At 38.0% G+C, this 21,403-nt stretch overlaps 1 protein-coding gene across 1 annotated transcript; it reads right to left on the bottom strand.

Moving 5' to 3' along the window:
- Positions 1-726: 726 nt before the first annotated feature.
- On the bottom strand, positions 727-21,190 carry LOC140233787 (integrator complex subunit 7-like). The gene is made up of 20 exons (XM_072313884.1): positions 21,000-21,190; positions 18,620-18,749; positions 17,561-17,707; positions 15,923-16,107; positions 15,335-15,534; positions 14,494-14,725; positions 13,781-13,998; positions 13,279-13,375; positions 12,652-12,809; positions 11,977-12,108; positions 11,388-11,435; positions 10,405-10,563; positions 8,943-9,137; positions 8,430-8,533; positions 7,438-7,506; positions 6,731-6,887; positions 5,061-5,159; positions 3,166-3,274; positions 2,436-2,521; positions 727-2,061 (listed from the first exon to the last, which is right to left on the bottom strand). Exons 1-20 carry the CDS (start codon positions 21,097-21,099, stop codon positions 1,807-1,809), a joined length of 2,880 nt encoding a protein of 959 aa, XP_072169985.1. The 5' UTR covers positions 21,100-21,190; the 3' UTR covers positions 727-1,806.
- Positions 21,191-21,403: the final 213 nt, after the last annotated feature.

Raw genomic sequence — 21,403 nt, 5'->3', positions numbered from 1 at the left:
CATTAATGTACTAAAATATTGAGTTGAATAAGGTTGACATTACAGAACTTAAACGTCAAGTGTTTCTACATACAAAACAGGTGCAAAAAGTTATGGTTACACCAGTTTGCTAAATGAAATTGCAAGAAATGTGTAGGTACATTCAGATGTTTACAACAGAATGGTTTGGGTGTTCCAAAACACTTGGTCAATTCAGATATCTGTTAGCTCTTGTAGTTGGCAACACTACATTCATTTCTTCCGCTGATACATGTATGGATGCGCTGTACTCAAGCATTCTTTGAAATGTTCTTGTGTAGGAGAATCAAATCATGGAAAACTGCACTTCTGTAACCAGACTTTCTGAACACGATACATCACTGGTGTTTCCAAATGTGATGGAGTGATAAAAGAAAGAAATTGATATGTGAAAATAACCAGGTTACATGTTTTTTAAAAATTAAATCTAAATTCATTTGATCCCAGGGTTGCTAAGTTGTGAATTGCTGAGAAATCTTGAACTTCTTGAAAGGCAAACTTTGTTTCTAAGATAGACTGCTTCATTAGAGTTCTAGTTTTGTGTTTGGTAATTTTCAGACATTTTCAAGTTGACCAACATTGTGTATGTTCAGGATGATTGTGATTCCTGGAAGGCCAGCCAGTATTATGCAGACTTGAGGAATTACATACAGGAATAGTCATGAATCATCACTATAAAATAGGCACAGTAAACACAAAAGATTTTACAACAAAATGACAGAATTTTTATTTCAAAGACTGTATCTTCTGCAATGGCACTTTGTTCCTCACCTCAAGCAGGAATGTATATTTATGTATGTTCTTTTTATATAAAAAAGAAACGAGTAAAAAATTGCAATAAATGACATGACTGTAATATATCTACATTCTTTTGTCTCTTCTCTACTAGTTGTCATTACATTGGCTTATTCAAATAGATTTAACTATGTTTGATATTAATTTCCATGTCACATACTTTGATTTTGAAATACTAATAAAGTGCACTCCCGTTATAACGAACACAGTTACAGCAAAATTCCAGTTACAACGAAATAAAAATTCAGGCTTCAGTCTTATCGGCTCTATGTATTTTTATTGTTTATTTGTTGGTTTTAACAAAATTTTGATATAACGCGAAAGAAAAGTGCCAGTCCCGAGGACTTCATATAACGGGAGTCCACTGTAAACTCTTCTAAAATGTCTGCCTCTCTTTCCTTAAACTTGATCAATTTCTTCTTTTTTCCTCGGGGGAAAAAAAAAATCTTTTCCTGCAAAATTTATGATAAACAGCTAGATCAATATTTGTTTCAACAAAACAGTTCATTTTCTATTATATGCAAATACTTTACCTATTTGTATAAAGTAGTGAAGCCAATTTGTACCTACTTACAAAACTACAAAATGCTTTACAGGATGGCCCATAGGACCCCTGTAGGGTTAGACCTAAGCATGCCAAGGAGGGGAACAACTGATTGAATGGAGCTTTACTGATGGGGGTACACAGTGATTAAAACTGTACACACATCACACATTTGGGGCCAATACATAATTAACCGCATGTTCAGTTAAGGACCATAAGATAATATGCACCATTTCATATGACACAACATGTAGCTCTACATTCCATTTTGACCCTCGTAATGTTCACATGCGTATCTGCCATCAAAACTCTGCCATATTCTGAAGTATAACAGAGTCCACAGTTAGCGAGCAATTAGCTGTTGTGACTGTTGACTATCCATTTCACACTCGCATGTTTAAAGAAATAGGGGAGACCACGAGCCCTAATGAGTCCCAGTGACCACTGAGCTACCGTCCAGACAGCATTCTGCTGTGCCCAGCCTGCTGCTGCTGCTGCTGTTGCTGCTGAAGTGGTCCATCCACATATGCCTTGACTGCTAGACTAGTCTTGGGTCCAGTCCTCCACAGCTGTCCATCCTCGTCCGCTATGCTGGTCTCCACATTGATGGAATGCTGACCAGCGATGGGAAACGAGAGAAGAACTTGGCGGCTAAAGTAATCGTTGTGTGGTGTGATGCGGCACTCAATGTCCTTCGGGGTAGTCTGAAATGATGACCAATTGCAAATTTATTTCACTTGGGAGCTATCTGTCTCTTGCTCTTTTCTCTCTTTTTCCTTCTCTTACATTTCTTTTCATTTCTAGTATCATTACTTCTGTTTGTGCTAAAAAAAAAAAGAAGACAGATGCAAAGGCCATTTATCCTGCTGTGATTTCCAGAATAAGTGGTAAACATTGTTTCATCATTTGAATATATCACAGTCATCCTTAAAAATTTTCAAGAAGTATTTCAAAAATTCTTCAACTAAGTATTGGGAGAGTGTTGTGAATTTCCTTGTTTTTGGCTGACGGAATCATGTGTGGGTCAAGCATTTTGAGGAGTGAAACCTTTGATTTTATAAGACTGTGTGATTCTCACCTCTGGCGATTTCTCTTCACTCTTGTTGCTTGATGTCAACACGGTGTTAACGGAGATGACGACCTGATCAACCTTTCTGAACAGTCCTGTCAATTAATGACAAAAATTGTTTCATGACAGGTTATGGTCAGAAAGAACACAAATGTGTATAGTTCCAAAAAGCAGAAAACAAAAGACTATAGCTGCATACAATAAAGACTGTTCACAAAATTAAATCTTGTGAATAAACAATGTGATGAATGAATGACATGCACAGAGCATTATGCTCATCAAAATGTAAGCTCCTTTCTTTGATGTAATAAAAAATAGAAAATACATGTGATCAAAAAAAAAAAAAAATCATCAAGAAGCATGTGACTATCCTTATTTTCCAGTAGTTGTAAAAATTGGGACATTACCTTGTTTTGGGATTTTGTATTATTATTATTATTATTATTATTATTATTATTATTATTATTATTATTATTATTATTATTATTATTATTATTATTATTATTATTATTATTATTATTATTATTATTATTATTATTACTACTACTACTACTATTATTATTATTTATTTATTTATTTATTTATCTATTTTTTGCGGGAAAGTATCTGACAAAGTAAAGAAGCTGGTCAAGTGCAGATGTAACAATCTCATATTTATTTATTAATTTATTTTTATTAATCAATGTTACTACAAGGAGATCAAATAAACATTGCTGTACACAGTATTTCACTTCCTAACCTGGTTGAGAACCATGCTGTATGACACCTTCCACCTTCAGAGCCAGATGGGTGTTGGTTGCCACGGGAACAGGGTCTCCAGATGCACGCGGGGATGGCGAGAGATTTAGCTGCACAGGAGAAAACATTTTGATAAATCTAAAGCATAGCATACCATGAAACAGACACTGATTTTGCAACACTAAAAGCTATACCACATCACCTGATCTATCAGCATACATTTTCAGGCATCATAATAATGATAACAATAGTGGCTACTCATATAGCGCACAGGTCCACCTTTCGGTGTCACAAATGTACACACAAGTAGTTATGTACATGTATCAAGGCTGTATGCATGGCTGTTTTAATGTGTATGTACACAGGTGGACCAGATTAATGGAGAACATTCTATATGATATAGATATAGTACATACAGGCTGACCAGATCAGTGGAGAATTTTCTACGTGGTAATATAATGTAGCTACAGTACATGTATGCATGTGACAGGAAATACATTATAGCTCACTCAATCTAGAATGATTTAACCCATTCCAGAAAATTCTAGGGAGTGCTTACATATTTGGCTGAGTGAGGCACTATCCCTGTAGCCCAATGTGATTGGTAGTTAATTTTGGCAATGATGTTATGCACATAGTTAGACAGTGAGTCATCCAGGATTCCTGGAATTTGGACTTGCTAGTATGTTCAGGTATGTGGCCCCAGGTTGGAGAAAATTACAGAATGTACTAGAAAGGGGTGAATGGATAGTATATAAGCAGGAGAAATTCTGAGGTAGGCAGAGTACCCAACACCTCTGCTCTGAGAGTTACGTCACTTCTGGCTCTGAAGCGACTTGTTATAGTCAGTCCTGTGTTACCTGCTGACCTGCTATACAAACTGTGTTTGTGGAGATAAGGCCTGGGAGACATTTTGCCTGTAGAGAATTAATTTGCCTACGTTGGAGATAGACTCCATATTTTAGTGTCAACGGACATTATTACGGCAAAGCTGTGACGGGCTGGATTCCTTGCTGGACATTATAAAGTGAATAATCATTCAACGCATCAACGGGACGTGGTCGTCATAACATTTGGATTCTGCATGTTTCGCCGTGGACATATTTCGTGGACTTTACCCCGGATTTATACCGTGAATTATTGCAACCAGTGCCTCTGGAGTTACGTTGGAGGAATCATTCATCGGTGCGTCAAGGATCACTCATCTGTGCATCGAACATCGTATCTGGACACTGTCAAAGGATTACTTGCTTTCAAATTTGGCTGTAAGTGATTTCACTACCGATCTATAATTGTTTTTATTGATCATTATTGTACTGATGTGAAAACCGATTACGAGTCTGTACCCACAATATCACTGTTAATAAACCGCCTGAACATCAGTTGATTGTTTCTTTTGTGCGATCATTCTCAGAGTGATTTTGGTCGTAACATCGGTGCTCATCAAAGTCATGGCACTTAACGAATATATGTACAAACATAAGAGAATGGGAAATAAAATAGCAAACAAACTAATAAGCAAGCAAAATAGTAACACCATTCTCCTAGACATACTTAACTAAAATTAAGTAAGAAAAAAGAATGTCATGCAGCATAACATACAGACTCACTGACAGAACAGTATGAATTATGCAAATCAGTCATTTGCTAACAACATCCTTGGCACGTATTTCACATGCAGATTTAGTATCACCAGGGAGTTAAAGTCCCATCTCCCTGGTATCACTATGGCATGTAAAAGTAAATTTTGTAGGCATGGAATAACACATAGATAAGAGGGCAAAATAAATTACTTGAAGTGGGAGTCCTAGCAACCAATTACATAAGAGCAGAGGAGTGTTATTTGTAGTCACAAAAAAAAAAAAAGATTAAAAAAAAAATGCAGTGGCAACGAACCTTAATGCTTGTGGACTGGAGTGCCTGGTAGAAATAGCGAGGGAATCCAAACGGCATCCTAAGAAGTGACAAGCAGGCATGCTGGATACACTCTGTGTGCTGAGATAGTCACAACCAAAAGTTATTTGTAAATTATCAGAGGATTCCCATAGTCTTCCACAAAGGCCTAGAGACAAATGTGACATCTAGCACAGCATAGCTACAGCGTAGCTGACTTCATTTTTGCAAGCACCCTATGATATATAACATAGAATCTGTATCAAGGCAATGTTGCAATAACACACATTTGCCCAAACATCACCACTGAAAATGGCATGGCCAAACAAATTTGATTTCTTAGTGGCATCACTATAAGTGAAAAATATTGTAACTATAACTGCTGCTTCATAGACATGGCCCTTTCAAGTACAAACAAGGAAAAGTAGAAATTACGCGGTGCGTAATATATGTCCCCGCCGGAAGTAGCATTTTGTAGCAAAATGTACAATATAGGTCAAAAATCAAGGTCAAAGGTCAAAGAAGTCAAAGGTCAAAATTCTGTGTAGAAGTTTTGAAGCGCTCACCTAGTGCCATCGCATAAAGCAAACGGAATCAAAATCGGGTAAGAAATGGCGAAGGAGTAGCATTTTGTAGCAAAATGTACAAAAAATGTAGGTCAAAAATTAAGGTCAAAGGTCAAAGAAGTCAAAGGTCAAAATTCTGTGAAGAAGTTTCGAAGCCCTCACCTAGTGCCATCACATAAAGCAAACAGAATCGAAATCGGGTAAGAAACGGCGAAGGAGTAGCATTTTGTAGCAAAATGTACAAAACAGGTCAAAAATCAAGGTCAAAGGTCAAAGAAGTCAAAGGTCAAAATTCTGCGTAGAAGTTTTGAAGCCCTCACCTAGTGCCATCACATAAAGCAAACAGAATCGAAATCGGGTAAGAAATGGCGAAGGAGTCGCATTTTGTAGCAAAATGTACAATACAGGTCAAAAATCAAGGTCAAAGGTCAAAGAAGTCAAAGGTCAAAATTCTGTGTAGAAGTTTTGAAGCCCTCACCTAGTGCCATCACATAGAGCAAACGGAATCGAAATCGGGTTAGAAATGGCGAAGGAGTAGCATTTTGTAGCAAAATGTACAATATAGGTCAAAGGTCAAGGTAAAAGGTCACGACTGAAATTCTGTACAGAAATTTCAAAGCTCCCATGTAGTGCTATCATATAAAGCAAACAGAATCAAAATTGGCTCATAAATGACAGAGAAGTAGCAAATTGAAGATTTTGATCACACACGGACGCACACACGGACGGACACACGGACGGACGGACGGACGGATGGACGGACGGACGGACGGACACACGGACACACACACGTACGGAGCCCGTTTCATAGTCCCCTGCTCGAACTCGTTCGGCGGGGACAAAAATGATCATAGGCATTCACATTTAGTGTACCCATGCTATCAGATAATCATTACATTGCATATGTACTATTCTCACTCTATGATAAAAATTTCATAATTTGCTGGAAAGTAGCCATCTACTAAATGACTAAATTATTGTATACATCACATACAATCATGTTGAATGTACTGTTTGTTTGTTTTTCTTTTTAACTAATTAAAAAAGATGAAGAAATTAATAGGAAAATAAGTGAGTGATGTGACATACAGGAAAAGGTCAGCTCACCTGATGGGAGACTGGCTTGCCTTCCGTCTCTTCCAGAACCCTCTGGAGGTCAGCCAGGATCTGATTGGTCACTCGGCTGCTCTCTGCCTGCAGGTTGCCTCCATGCTGGGACTGGTCACTGGAACCCAGTAGGTCCTGCTGGATCATGTGCTTGCCACTACACAAACATGAGAGAGAGAGAAAGCAGTCTTTTGTTTAACACCACACAAATATATCTACATCCATCTATCCATCTATCTATCTATCTATCTATCTATCTATCTATCTGTCTGTCTGTCTATCTATCTTTTTACTGATCTTATATAGAAAGACTTCCATAACCCATATCATACCTTATATCATCTTGTTCCTATTTTCAAAAATGAGTAAACATGGAAGTGGAAATCCCATGTTACAGTGCACTCAGCATGAGTCAAAGTCACATGAGCCAAAAATCCATGATTATTTGATACCAACAAACAACAGAAACATGCCTAAACACCTGTTAATACAGATACACTTGTATATCTATGTAAATTACTGCATGAACACGTCAAACTAAAAATCCTGAAAATCTCGCCATTCAAAAAACTTTGACTCTTGCTCAAGTCGTATATAGCTCAAGTTTAAGACTTTTGTTCAATCCTGAGGGGTTCGACTTAAGGAAGGCCTACTGTATCATGGGTGTCAGGCCTGAAGCAGAAAAGTGAAAGTGGAATTGGTCTTACCTGTAGGCTGAGCTGTTCAGGATGAGGGCATCAATGAGATAGACAAGCAGAAGACAATGTCTCTGAAGTCTGGCAACAGAGTCAAGGAATTTATTTCCATTTGCAATTTAATACTTCCTACCCATCAAAAGGACTAAATCCTGGAATTCAATTGTGACAATTACATGCAACCATTATTCTGCACATCATATCGTCTGTTGAGAATGATAAGGGCGTTAAGTTGTCACAAAACCCATAGTGTTCAAGATAACTTAACGCCCTTCTCATTCTCAACAGACGATACGTTGACACACAGACACAGCTGGACACGGAGAGGACACCTCTGGAGCAGTCTGTGTCTGCTATGATTTGGGGAAACGACAAGGAGAAATTTATCATGCATTAAAAAAGCTCCCCCATTATCTTTCAATCTATGTCAAGTGTCATGCATGCAAGCAGGGTTGAGACAGGGAGGTTTTTTTTGTTTTGTTTTGTTTTGAGGACCACATAATCAGCACTCTCAAAAACAAAATGCGATATGTCTTCAGCATGCAGTAAAAATTACTTATGGACCACAAATGTTTGATAATACCTAAACAGCATTATAAGAAACTGGCCTCTGATTGATAAGTAATTTAATGGTTAATGTGTAAGGTTGTTGCTCTCATTCCCCAACAAATATTGCTAAGAGCTTAAAAAGAAACTGCCCTAGAGTAAAAAAACAACAAACAAAACAAAACAAAAAACCAAAAAAAAAAATGCAGTAACAATGTCACAACATTCCATTAATAGTCATGAAATCAATTTACACATGAAATCTATCACTTTTCATTTCTGCTATACTGACTATACAGAAACTACACTTCAGCCATTTAAGTTTGAAGTTTATCAAAAACTTGATACATGCAGCTCTGGAATGAAAAGATGCCCTCCACTCTGATTTGATAGAAACTCAGAGAATATGAAGGACACCTTCATAAGGAAAGGCAGAGATTGGATGATGGAAAGGATACATTTTGATGCAGCTCAGAGTCAGCATGTCGGCATCAAAGGAAGAGAGATAGAGATCGGCATAGCTGTCTGCCAAGGATTGCAGTCTGTCAGAGGACTTTTGCATCTATGCACAAACCGCATGAGAAAACATTCATAAAATACACTTCACCGACATGGAAACACCACAGTCTGCAGAATTAGAGCACATATGAACAGCATAATATCACGATCATCAAGTATACACGAAATATCTGTTTTTTTCCTTCTTTCAAATAAAAAATAAAAAACAAAAGCCAAGTAAGGAACTTATATTGTTGTTATCCATTTTGTAAATATATGATATACTCATGATTAAAAATGCTTCATATCTTTCAGAGTAGGTGTAACTACGTGTTCTTTCAGGAAATAAAAAGACATTTCACAATGCTGTAGCAATCCTTTGTGATTATGGGGGTCCCAATAGCAAATCTTGTTTGAAAAGACAGCTAGTCTTATCTATTGAATTTACTCTTCATTCTATTCAAAGGTCTTACTTGGGTGGCCATGTGACCGCAGCGGAGAAGATCTTGGCCAGTTGTCATGGCAACAGCAGGGGCGATGGCAGGCGGTGGGCAGGTTCTTATACTGGAGAGGTTTGTCATGAGGACGAGGCAGGCATGCAACCAGTATGCCCTGAGACGGGCAAACTCTGTCTGGAATTTCAGTGGGTGATTTGGAGTGGCACCGGCCTGATGGGGGAAAAATTGGACTTGCTTAATAGATGCTCACACAATCCTAGTCCAGTATCTTGTCTTGTCCTCGGTTGATAAATGTTCACACAATTCTTGTTTGGCAATTAAGAGCTTTCATTCAATCATGTAAGTATAAAAAATGAACATGTTTCATCCCATGCAAGCAGACTTTTGAATGACATGCTAGAAGTAGCGTGTGTGCTTTATTTTTTAATTTGTGTCTTCAGGGATTGCATATTACGATGTACAATCTGCAGCATCTTGATGGACAGATAATAAAAGTGTCTTCATGTTTCGAACATGTGCACATGTTTGGAAAGAGCTATCACTGTGGAAATAATATAGATAATTGGATATTTTTGGAGCTGTTTTCTATTATCCATATTCATATCTCATCTCCTTGCTAACTTTTCTAATCTATGCACTGGAAATTACCTAACACATATCTCTGCACAAACAACCCAGGTGCTAACAAAAGAGGAAGAAATTGATTTCTAGACAACTTCTGATTTTGTCATATGTGACCCGCTACAACAAAAGGATCCTGAAGTTGCTGACGGCTGAGCCGAGGAAATAGATTTTGAAGTCACATCATCAAACTTGGTCAAAACAATTGGATTTCTCTTTTTGGCATGATTTTTTAGTCTATCGTTTTGTCTATCGTCTGCCAAAATTTCAAAGCTAAATGATCAAAGGAAAGGCAAGAAATTAGCATTTTTCTTGGCCATGATTTTCCGACTTTCCACGTAACAGAAAAGTGTCTGAAGATTTGGATTTAGCGCCGCAGCTAGACTCCGCCCCTAGCAACGAGAGAGTGATCTTATTGGTCAGTGCGTAGCATCCTGGTTACTGATTGGTCGTGCATAGACCGTTGACGCTAAGCTTGAATGAACATCGCGGAGGTCGCTAGGAGCATACCTTCTATTGTCAAGCAGTGAAAACTGTCTCACCTCCCCTTGATCATGATAGCGTCGGAAAGAAAACTTTGAAGGTGTTTTTCTCGAAACTCTGATTTCCTCAACCACTTGACATGTGCTAATAAAATCATCGATATCTCCTCAACCAAGTATTTTCATGAGTTGTGTTATATATGAAATTAAAGTAGAAGAGTAAGGGAATTATGTCATGCCATTTTCAGAAAAATGTCCTCCCCGACTTTCGGATCTTTTTGTTGTAGCGGGTCACATATCATCTAAGCAATGATAATTCTACCATGATAATGATGCTTGATCACATGACAAAGAAGTACTTCCAAGAGCATCACCTTGAGGGCAGCCAGTCCACTTTCATACTCCTGTAGTGCTCTCGACAGCTTGGCTGCATTGCTGGGTTCAATCTCCGCCTTCAGCTCCATCAGGTATGCCTCTGCCTGGCTTAAGACCTCCAGAGCTCCAAGCCAGTAGTAGAAATGCTCTGATGCTACCTGTATGATAAAGGGAATATAAAGGAAATTCAACAAAATTCACTTTTCTAGAATTATGAAAGAGCAATGGACCAACCTCTTTCAGAAAGGAGGGGGAATAATTGCTACCCTTATGTTATGTCAATATCAAGTTGCTGGAATTTGTAATTTTCATGAAAAATGGATTTTTGTAGAATTTTCTTTATGTTTTCTTGGTATTGTTGTCCACTCATACGTCATAACCTCTAGTAGTCTCCTCATCCAGCGGTTCCATCACCAAATCTATAAAAATTCATAACTTTTGCATCGATTGTCCGATTTTCTTCAAACTTTCACTGATGTGTTCTACTGATGTTGCTGCTTTCACTCAATCCACACTGCTCTTGGGGTACATCTTCCCTTTAAACTTCACAATCTTTCGGCAGTGACCATATGCATATCATTTCACCCTTAAATCATCCACCTATCGTTATACACATTTATCAGTGAGTGAATCTGTGTAAATTCTATTCCTCTTTTTACGGTCACAGTCTGAATGACATATTCTGCCAAATATGTGGAAGGAATTACTCTGGTAATGAATTCCTGTATCCGTTATCTCTCTCTTCTACTGATAGCAATTCATTGTCTGTCACTAGTCCTTCCTCTATAACAATCTCAAGAACATGAAAAGATGTAAACTTCTCCATTTCAATCAGAACAATTGAATTTTTGTCTTCAGATTACATATCAATTTTAGTTTCAGTATACATACTTGATATTCTAGTACACTGAAGGGAGCAGAGAGACACTTGAATGGTTACCCCCCCCCCTAAAAAAAAAAAAAAAAAAAAAAAATCCCTTACCTGAGTAGTGAGATTCTTGAATATCTGACTTGCAGTTCTGTGACAGCCCTGTGCGAAACAGAGAAAGAAATCCTTGTAAACAACGAACCAAGATTCATACAAAAATTTGCGGTAGTAGCCTTTGTAGTAGCCGCACTGTCAGATGTCCAATGTCTATCTGCTTTCACACTCAGATGGCGTTGGACATAAGTTCATGCAAAATTTGAGTATAATGGCATTCGTGAGTTAGAAATCTGGACCTCCATGCATTTTACAGATCCCACGTAATCGGTGTAAATGTTACTGTTGTATAAAATGATAATTGGTCTAACATGAGGTGCTTTGGCAATGCACTATTTTTTTATAATTTTTTTTTTTTTTTTTTTTGCCATCATCTACCTTTTTTTTGGGAATCACTCCAGTAGAGTTATAATTCATAAACAAGAACTACCTTAAAATCTCTCTTGGGGCAAGTTCTACTGCCACTAAAAGCACTCAGAATCTTGTATTGGCATTGGATATCCCATATTTTTCATGGTAATGAGATCAATTAGAACCTAGAAAGGAAATTGCACACCACTGCCTGTATCCATGGCAACCAGTCACTCACCACTCGGGTGGCTTGCCTGGCGATGCGGTATGCCACCCAGGGGCGGCTCTCTGTCAACCTCACCACACTGTCCTCTGTGAAGGTCTGTTTGGAAGTCTTCTCCTCAATCAGAAGCAGAACAGCCAAAGCAACCTGACAAAAAAGAAATAAAAGGAACTCCCCAAATCAGATGCATGAAACATTGATGCTCTCATACTGGCAAGGATTTTGACAACCTTCCCCCTCCTCCCCCCCCCCCCCCAAAAAAAAGTGATCTTTGACAACAATGACTAAATCTCATTTATTCCTTTACATGCTAATACAATTTACTGACAAACACTGCAATGAAGTACAGCCAAGTTTAGTCCAGTGAAAAAGTAATTGACTGATCATTGGAGAAATCATGGATCTGATCCCATCTTCAATTTGCTTGATTACATCTGTTTCATATCTTTTTTTTTTTCCCATCATAACCTCATGTGTGAAACCCAACTATGTTTCCTCAGCATAGACTACACTTTGTAGGCATAACAAGTGTAATATTACATAACATTTACTTTTGCTTAACCCATTGAAGACTAACTGATTTTGCTATAACACACATTTCCCATAGACACCTGCCCGAGTATTCTTGGACTTGTCTTCAACAGGTTAAATATCAGGACAATTGCGGAAACAAAGCAAAGGCCTCCTCACCAGGTAGCCTCCTTGGTCTTCTTTCACCCCACTCTGCTCCTTTCCTAGGACTTCTTGGAACTGCTCTTGAAGAATCGCCCTATGGGCTGCCAGGACGTTGTGCTGGAGCTCAGCCAGGCTGGCCAGGCAGTGACACATCAGGATCGCGCTCTCCTTGCCTGGTTTGCAGTGGAAGACCAAAACAACAACATGTACAATGATCTTGGCATGTGTTATCAACGGTATGCTCTAAATTCTCTCAAGAATCCCAACATACGCTGTCTTCACTTCTGAGCAAAAATATACTTTCCCCTTCATCTTGGATGTGGCCTGCTTCTGAAAGTTTAGCAAAGGTATCCTGTGCAGTGTATAATTGGGGTAATTTTTTCAGAGCATTTTCTTTTTGATACTGTGAAAGTTTTCTTTTTACTCAGATGTTTGCACTGAGGTTCAGCCATCAGCTGAAGCAGCTCTTTCACTTACATAAATGGAATGTTAAAAAAAAATAAATAATAAAAATGATAAATAAAAAAGAACTGAGACAAACTGCCTCCAGTCAACTAAAATACAGACATGATATCAGGTTTTGATGGTTAATCAAGGGCCTAACGTCATCTTGTTCCAACATCTTCAACTTGGCAACCTCACCTGGTGCAAGGGATAGGTTGCTTGCCAACATCTCCACAAAGTCAGCTGTCTGGGATGGGTAAGTCTTACAGAGGCAGTGTACACTTTCCAAAGTTATCTGCATCAAACAAAACAACCAAAAATGAAGGTGGCAAGATCTGCAAAGGGTAGCAATACACTGGTAACATCTCTCTACCTCTATCAAGCTTCCAAAGGGAGACAACAGAGAGAGAGGATGTTGATTAAAAGCATATAATGAAAATCTTCCTTTTGTGACTAGCAAGTCGACTGATCAAAGGATCACTTTGCATACCAAATGCTCTTATTACTACAGTACTTACCCTTGCACATCCTGAGTTAAAATGTCATGAGCAAATACACATACCTATGGATAGTTTTTCTCATTATTATCATCATCATCATCATTATTTTGCTGGTACATAATTTCACTCTCCTAACTATAAAAAAACAACAACATTTGTTGCAATATATGACTGCATGGCATTCCCCTGAACACACTCACTTTCAGACTTTTGAGTGCAGACTTTGAGCTTTCCATCAGACACTGTGAAGCGATGGTTTCCATGGCAATGCTGGCATCATTAACATCATCCATGACTTTCTCCTCTTCCGCTCCTCCCTGGCGGCACAGGAGGCGGGAGAGAACCTGCACAGCACGTGACGACACGCAGACCTCCCAGTGATGAAGGAGATTCTTGCACAAAGTCTTCACAGAACCATCTAGACAAGATGCAGAAGTCAGTTATTGGAAAGATCACAGAGAACACCTGACATCTGCATACTAATATTCATAGAAATGTGAAAAGGAAATAAGGAAATATCCTCCATTTATAAGGGGAATTTCCCTCAGAAACATAAATTGAATAAAAAGGAGGAAAACTCTAGACAAAATATTGAATGAAATCTGTAAGCACACTTCAGCACCTTTTAAGCATTCACTTGCCAATATGTCATGTTACAAGCCATCTTGGAGGACATAAAAAAAAAAACCTAACAATCTCAAATATAAACTGGTAAGCTCCCTTGTGAGCAATTCTTCACTTGCGCAAAAAAAAAAAAAAAACAAACCCAAGCAGCCCAAAGACAAAAAACCAAATGAGGATAAGATTCACAAAAATGCAAAAGAGGAAAAATATAGAGATAGATAGTGGGACATAATGGAATGCACCCTAACATTATATACATTCAAGAACACAAAAAAAGTTTGTTTCTCACCTGCATCTGACGTGAGGAATGCAGGGGATGATGACAGAATGCGGAGTACATCCAAGCAGCCAACAACCAGCCGCCTCTCCCTGTCCCCACCACAAAAGAGGCAAAGTGTGTCTACATTTGCCTGTGACCAGGCGTGGGGCGCTCGCTGGGCCAGGGTTCGTAGTTTGACGATGCACGTAGACTTGATGGAGTGTCGGATGTCATTCTCCATGTAGCTTAGCAACAGGTCAACCTTATATATGAGAGCAAAAAGAGTGTTATCATTGGTGTATTGTGTTGCAAGTCTCTTTGTGAAAGCAATCCATCAGGCTTGCAAACATGGATGTTGATAAAATGAAAGTATGACATGCCTAATTCATGTAATTCAGTGGTATGAAAGAACCTTCGACACTCACATGTACAAATAATTAATTTGAGGCCTTTTTTCCCTAACACAGGGAAAAGCATCTGATGCTTCTTTAGTTAGCTCTCCTGTACAAAAAAAAAAAAAAAAAAGCACAATAACAATGACAAGGCAAATATGAAGACAGGGGCCTGTGCCAAAGTCTTAACGCAGGCTGAGGCCACCCTTTCTCAGAACTTTACAATGTCCCTCAACTAAGAGTTTAATTTTAGTTAATTTGGACTCTATATTACAGGTTTCCTGACATTACTAATGATCCAGCTGCCTGCTACTTGGGGGGGGGGGGGAATTCTTCTCTACACACAATGCTTGTAATCTGCTAACTGATATTACATCTTACAATGTAATTTCTCTATAAACACATATGATTGCACAACTGAATCAAAATAACAATAGAATGAAAGAACAGTTCCATGATTTGGTGATGCACAGGTTTACCTGATCGGGAATATGAATGTGGGAGGCAGCAGCCAGGTCAGTGAGCGTGTCCAGGGTGATGGTGAGAAAGCTCTCTGATGGGTAGGACTCCAGGAGGCGTAGGCACATGTGGCGCACCCTCCCTGACAGCGCACTGTCATAGTGCATGTGGCTAAAGATGGGGATCAGCTTCATCTTGATGTCGATAGGCGTGGCCAGTCCTAGTTAAAGACAAAGTCATGCATCACATATAATATTCTGGTAGTGCTGGATGTGAACTATTGTTATAACATACCAACAAGGCCTGGTAAAATTACTCTAGATTTACTTTGCTTTGCAACATCAAGGACAATATTTTGGCAGTATTGGGGATTTCTGCTACATTGGGAAATCAACTTGAGGTCATTTAAAAATAAAATCAGTTTTGAGGACATTATTCTACTTGGTAGAAAAAGTGCACTTCATAATATCAGAGAAATAATGCTAACTTCTCAATGTGCTAGATCAACAAAAGGGAAACTTTAAATGTACACGTATGCACCTTTGCCACAAGATTTGCTCTTTTGATTTGTCAGGGGTTCATGCAGTGTGTAATCAGCTCAAACCAACCTTCTATGAGCTCAACCAGCTTGTTGCTAATGCCAGTAGCAAATGTCTTGGACTCAGCAGCAAAGCAGGAAGCAGCAAAGATGGCTGCCTCTAACTCCACCTGGTCATGAGAGTCAAGGCCGGCATGGATACTGTGATGGACTCGCTTTCGCTCTGCTATTATTGGAGCAATGCTCCCCAATACTCTGTTGAGAGAAAGAAAGAAAAGACGCCACATCATCTAATGATACTCAATTCATTCATGATTTCTGACAGAGAAACTGACAAAATTCAATGTAGCAAACGAATATGTACATGAGAAAGGACAAGAATGCACTGGGGTAGTACAGAGCTGTCATTCTGTTAGTGGATATGACGGAATCTGGATACCAAATTACTAATGATGAAAGGCACATAAATTATACGCATATATGGATAGACAAATATAATGACACAGAAATTCATATAAACATGAAAAACATTACACTAGTATAAGCACTAATTTAGACAAGCATTCTTTTATCAAATTAAAGGACAAGTCCACCTTCACATACATAAGGATTGAGAGAATGCAGCAATATTAGTAGAACACATCAGTGAAAGTTTGAGGAAAAATCGACAATCCCTTCAAAAGTTATGAATCTTTTAAATATCTGTGCAGTCACTGCTGGATGAGAAGACTACTACAGTGTATGATGTCACATGCGTACAACAATATAAGGAAAATAAAAAGAGAATTTCACAAAACATTACTTTTTGAATAAAGGGCATATTTCTTTGACTTGTTACTGATGTATGTTAAGGGTAATATTATTCCCCCTGCCTTCTGAAAGAGAGAAGTCGAGTGTTCTTTTGTTATGCGAAAAAAACAGAAATATGTTGAAGTTTCTTTATTCTTTCCTTATATCGTTGTACACATGTGACATCACAAGCTATAGTTATCTTTTCATCCAGCCGTGACTGAGCAGAAACGGATTGTCCGATTTTCCTCAAACTCTCAATGATGTGTTCTACTAATATTGCTGCATTCACTCAACCCACATGTCTATGAAGGTGAACTTGTCCTTTAAATATGCATTCTGCAACAACCATGTCTGTGCTCTATACAGAATATCTGTCACCTTGTCTGCAGTGGACTGTAAAAACACATTTCATAATGCAAATACCTCTACAAAAAAAGCACATGTCACACACACCTATTAAAGGAACTGTACAGAACTAGTTGAGGTGAGGATTCAGCTTGTAATGTTTTGCGAGATATTTAGAAACCACTCTATGAAATACTAAAGAGCATACAATCCTAAGGGGAATAAAAACTTTATTTGCTGAAAATCGGTTTTCAAATGACTAAGATATCTAAAAACAAAGTAAAACAAAAAGATCCTAATAAAAGTCATGGCCTGTCAATTCTATTACGATCGCTTTATTGGACATCTCAGCCATTTCAAGACCAATTTTCATCAAATAAACATTGAATCCTTCTTGAAATTACATTCTCTTTCATATTTCATAAGAGGTTTCTCATTATCTCACCAAAAAATGTTATAAACCTGGTGTTAGGTCTCGACCAAAACTACATGCTCCCTCTAAACACTGCTGTGTCCACATAGTCAAGCTATACATTATTTTAACAACCCTCAGGTGGCTGGACCCACTCACCTCAAGGTGATGGCCCGAGCAACTGGGTCATTGCTGTGGATGACAAAGAAGATCCGCCTGACGAACTCATCCACGTTAAGAATCTTGTCCAGATGTTTGACACTCTGCTGGGAGACCTTCAGCACACACTGACGTAAAAAGTTGTTGCTACAAAGAAGCGAACAAATAATAAAACACCAATGTGAATTCAGTCTCACCTTTGTTGTTCGAGCAAAACAATTTCTGAAACAAGAGATCTACAAAAGATATCATCAGCTTTTTGTCATGCATCGATCTTAAGGAACCTCAACTTTTAAAAAGTGGCATAAGTCTTATCTTGTTATTCTTTAGATGTTAAAGCAATGATTGCATCATATCAAACTGGGTACATGTATGTTGTGTAGATATAATGAAATTACATTTTTATTTTGAATCTCAAAAGCACTTACATGTAACCCAGATATTCTATGTGTTCATGTTACAATTTAATCATACAAATTACAATAACAGCACTTCAACATTGGTTTACTTTCAGTGGGACTGCAATGAATAAGATTTTTTTTTTTAACCTTGCAGTACACACAGAACGTATCAGTTTCTTCCTAAATCAGACAATTTTTTGGTTTTTTTCTACTCTTTCTTTGTTTTAAAATTCTGTTTACTGCACATTGACAATGCTTTTGTTTGTGCATTATTCTCTCCATAATGAATTAGCTCTACTAGTGTACGAAAAGTTCTCCTACGAAGACTGAGGAAATGACTTATTTTGATAATTGTTATAAATATGAAATTCATATTTCAGAACTAGCTTTCTACATTAAACTCATATTCACTAATAGTAATACAGTACCCATTGACTTGGTCATATTGGTCGATTTTAGTTTATGACAACACAAGGACAACAGGGAATTCGGAAGTAGAACTTGATCTAGAGATTTGAAAAGTAAAAAAGTCCCCCAAAAGAAAGAATAGTTTGAATAAATTGTGCATATTTCTAGATCTATTAATCACCTGAAAATATGCACTGGATTGAAAAACATTCACAAAACAACAGAAGGTCTTGAAACTTTACAAACATACCCATCTCTGAAAACATCTGCCAGTTTGAGAAATGCCGAGTTGATGAGAATTGGAAATGGATACTTTTCAAACAGTCGTGGGAACCGTACGATGGCTTCACACTGTTCCCCTGCTTTGCTTGAGTGGAGACCTAAATGTATTAGATAGAGGCAAGTCATATACTCATAAATCTATAGCAGTCCAGTAAAAGACATGTTATTGGCATCAACACCACTTTAAAAACTGTAAATGTGAAACAAAGCAGACATTTGTCACTAAAATTATGACACACCATGTTATATCACAGCATATAACTAGAAATGTTCCTAAAACGACTGGTATGCCTCCACTATAAATCCATGGTTCTCCTTATACATGTACGTAGGTCTATAGTACAATGTCTTGACAAGGTGTGCAAATGATGACAGTTTCACATAATTGGCAAAATATTAAAATAACAGGTTCATCACAAATGTACTGAATGTTCACTTTCCTTGAACTAGGTTTAAAGGGACTGTGCAGTACTGGTTGAGGTGTAGATTCATGTTTTGAACATTCCTTAGTGAGATAATGAGAAACATCTTATGAAATATGAAAGAGCATGTAATTTTAAGAAGTATTCAACATTTATTTGATAAAAATTGGTTTTCAAATGGCTGAGATATCCAAAAAAGTGATAACAATAAAAGGCGACAGGCCACGCCTTTATTAGGATCTCTTTGTTTCACCTTGTTTTTGGATATCTCAGCCATTTCAAAGCGATTTTCATCAAATAAACTTTTGATACCCCTCAGAATTGCATGCTCTTTGACATCTCATAGAGTGGTTTCTGAATATCTCACAAAACGTTAAAAGCTAAATCCTCACCTCGACCCGAACTTATACACACCCTTTACTTGGATGAATAGCTATATCGTCTAAGAGTGCAGGCATTTGGGGATTTGAGGATTTTTAGTCTTTTGACCCTAGGGAAGAAGTGAAATTTAGCACTTTCACTTGACCTTTGACCTTATTGCAAGAAAATTCCAGGAGAATCTCTATAGGGCAAATGCATACACTAAGTTTCAAGAAAAATCCTGCAGGAATTGCATACAACTAGATAAGAAGGAAATAGTGAAATTATGAGTTGACCTTGACCTTTGACCGATGACCCCAACATTCCCTATAATCACTGCCAGTCAGCGCAAGCATATGTTGTGTACCAAGTTCCATGAAGATACCTTGAACCATTTGTGAGATATAGAGAAAAAAGTGAAATTTTAATTTTCACTTGACCTTTGACCTCATGACCCAAATTACTCTCTCTGGAGAATCTTTATTTTGTGGTTCATGTATACACTCATATTAAGTTTCAAGAAAATACCTTCAAGCATTGCAATTTTGCATACTAGATATGGGGGAAATGGTAAAATTTTGTGCATTTGACCTTGACCTTTTGACATTTGACCTTGAGCATGTGTTCCCCAAAGTTGATAGGCACAACTCATACATAATGATGCCAAGTTTCGTTAGGATACCTCAAACGTTTTTTTAGTTACTTAAGTTAGATTTCTAGCTGCACTGTGACCACAAAACTAGATAACGGACGGAAGGACGAACAGACGGACGGACAACCCGAAAACATAATGCCTCCGGCGACACTTCGTTGCGGAGGCATAACAAACACAAATGCAATCTCAGGTCAGGAATCTGCTTCACAAGATCTGCAAGTGCAACTGTACCCTGTTAATTATATTGCTAGCTGCTGGAAGTTTTTAGATCTCTGTTAACATGACATTGTGTGAATGAAATGAACTGGGAAAAAAGGGTAAATTCATTCTGCTCAACAGACTCGAGAGTTCACGTCTCTGGCGAAAACTGAACAATAAGTGTAAATTTTATGTTAGGCCTACTCAATTGTTGAATGTTCTTTCATTCATGCTCTTAAAGGGACGGTACAGACAGTATTGGTAGAGATGAGAAATGGGCTTTTAACTTTTTGCGAGATACCAAGAAAACACTTATGATATAGGTCTAGTACAGAACATACCATTTTAAGAGGAATTCAAAGTTTATTTGATGAAAATCGGGTTTGGAATGACTGAAACATCCAAAAACAAAGTAAAACAGAAAGTGTGGGTCCCACACTTTTTCTTTATTAGAATCGCTCTTTTTGGATATCTCGCTCGGCTATTTCAGAACCAATTTTCATCAAATAAACGGTGAATTCCTCATAGAATTACACGCTTTTTCATATTTCATAAGAGGTTTCTCATTATTTCACAAAAAAAAAAATTGTTAGAAACCTGAAATTAGGTCTCAACCAAAACTATAGTTAGGCCTAGATCCCTTTAACCAGCAGTTATTAGAGGCCACGGCACACTGGCACAGGAGTCAACAAAGCAAAATGCCAAAAGCTCACCCTTGTCAAGTTCCAAAAGCGCAGAGTTTGCATCATGTTCCTGTTCACCGTAGCCTACATCAGAACCAAAGCTTGTAATTCGTGATGTTGTGCTTGCCATGTCCGTTGTCTGTTGATAGAGTCAAATAAATTCGGCTTGAAATTACAAATCAACTTTTACTTTACATAGGTTTCTACACAGTCAGGGGTTGGTTGGTTGTCCGTGTGCGTAGAGTTCTGTGACATACACACACACACGCTGCGATTACAGGTTGTACTTCCTGTATGTCAATAATAGAATTTTGGCAGACGTTCTATTGAGGAGCCACAATATCAAGTGTGGCGTTCTTCAGGCAGCGCCAATGCACATAAGAAATGATTATAGAAAACGTCTGGTAAAACGACTAAATCATTGAGCCCGCGCC

This window comes from Diadema setosum, chromosome 1 (genome assembly GCF_964275005.1).
Source record: "Diadema setosum chromosome 1, eeDiaSeto1, whole genome shotgun sequence".
In the NCBI taxonomy this organism is placed as follows: Eukaryota; Metazoa; Echinodermata; class Echinoidea; order Diadematoida; family Diadematidae; genus Diadema; species Diadema setosum.
This window is presented reverse-complemented; position numbering and strand designations above follow the sequence as displayed.

Bases quoted from the DNA above. Each gene is read 5' to 3' on its own strand.
- LOC140233787 (XM_072313884.1), bottom strand. From the start codon at position 21,099: ATGGCAAGCACAACATCACGAATTACAAGCTTTGGTTCTGATGTAGGC. The intron at 11,436-11,976 runs GTGAGTGACTGG...TGTTTCGCACAG, and splicing joins CCAGGCAAGCCACCCGAGTG to GGCTGTCACAGAACTGCAAG. The intron at 7,507-8,429 runs GTATCCTTTCCA...CTCTGTTGCCAG, and splicing joins ACTCTGAGCTGCATCAAAAT to ACTTCAGAGACATTGTCTTC.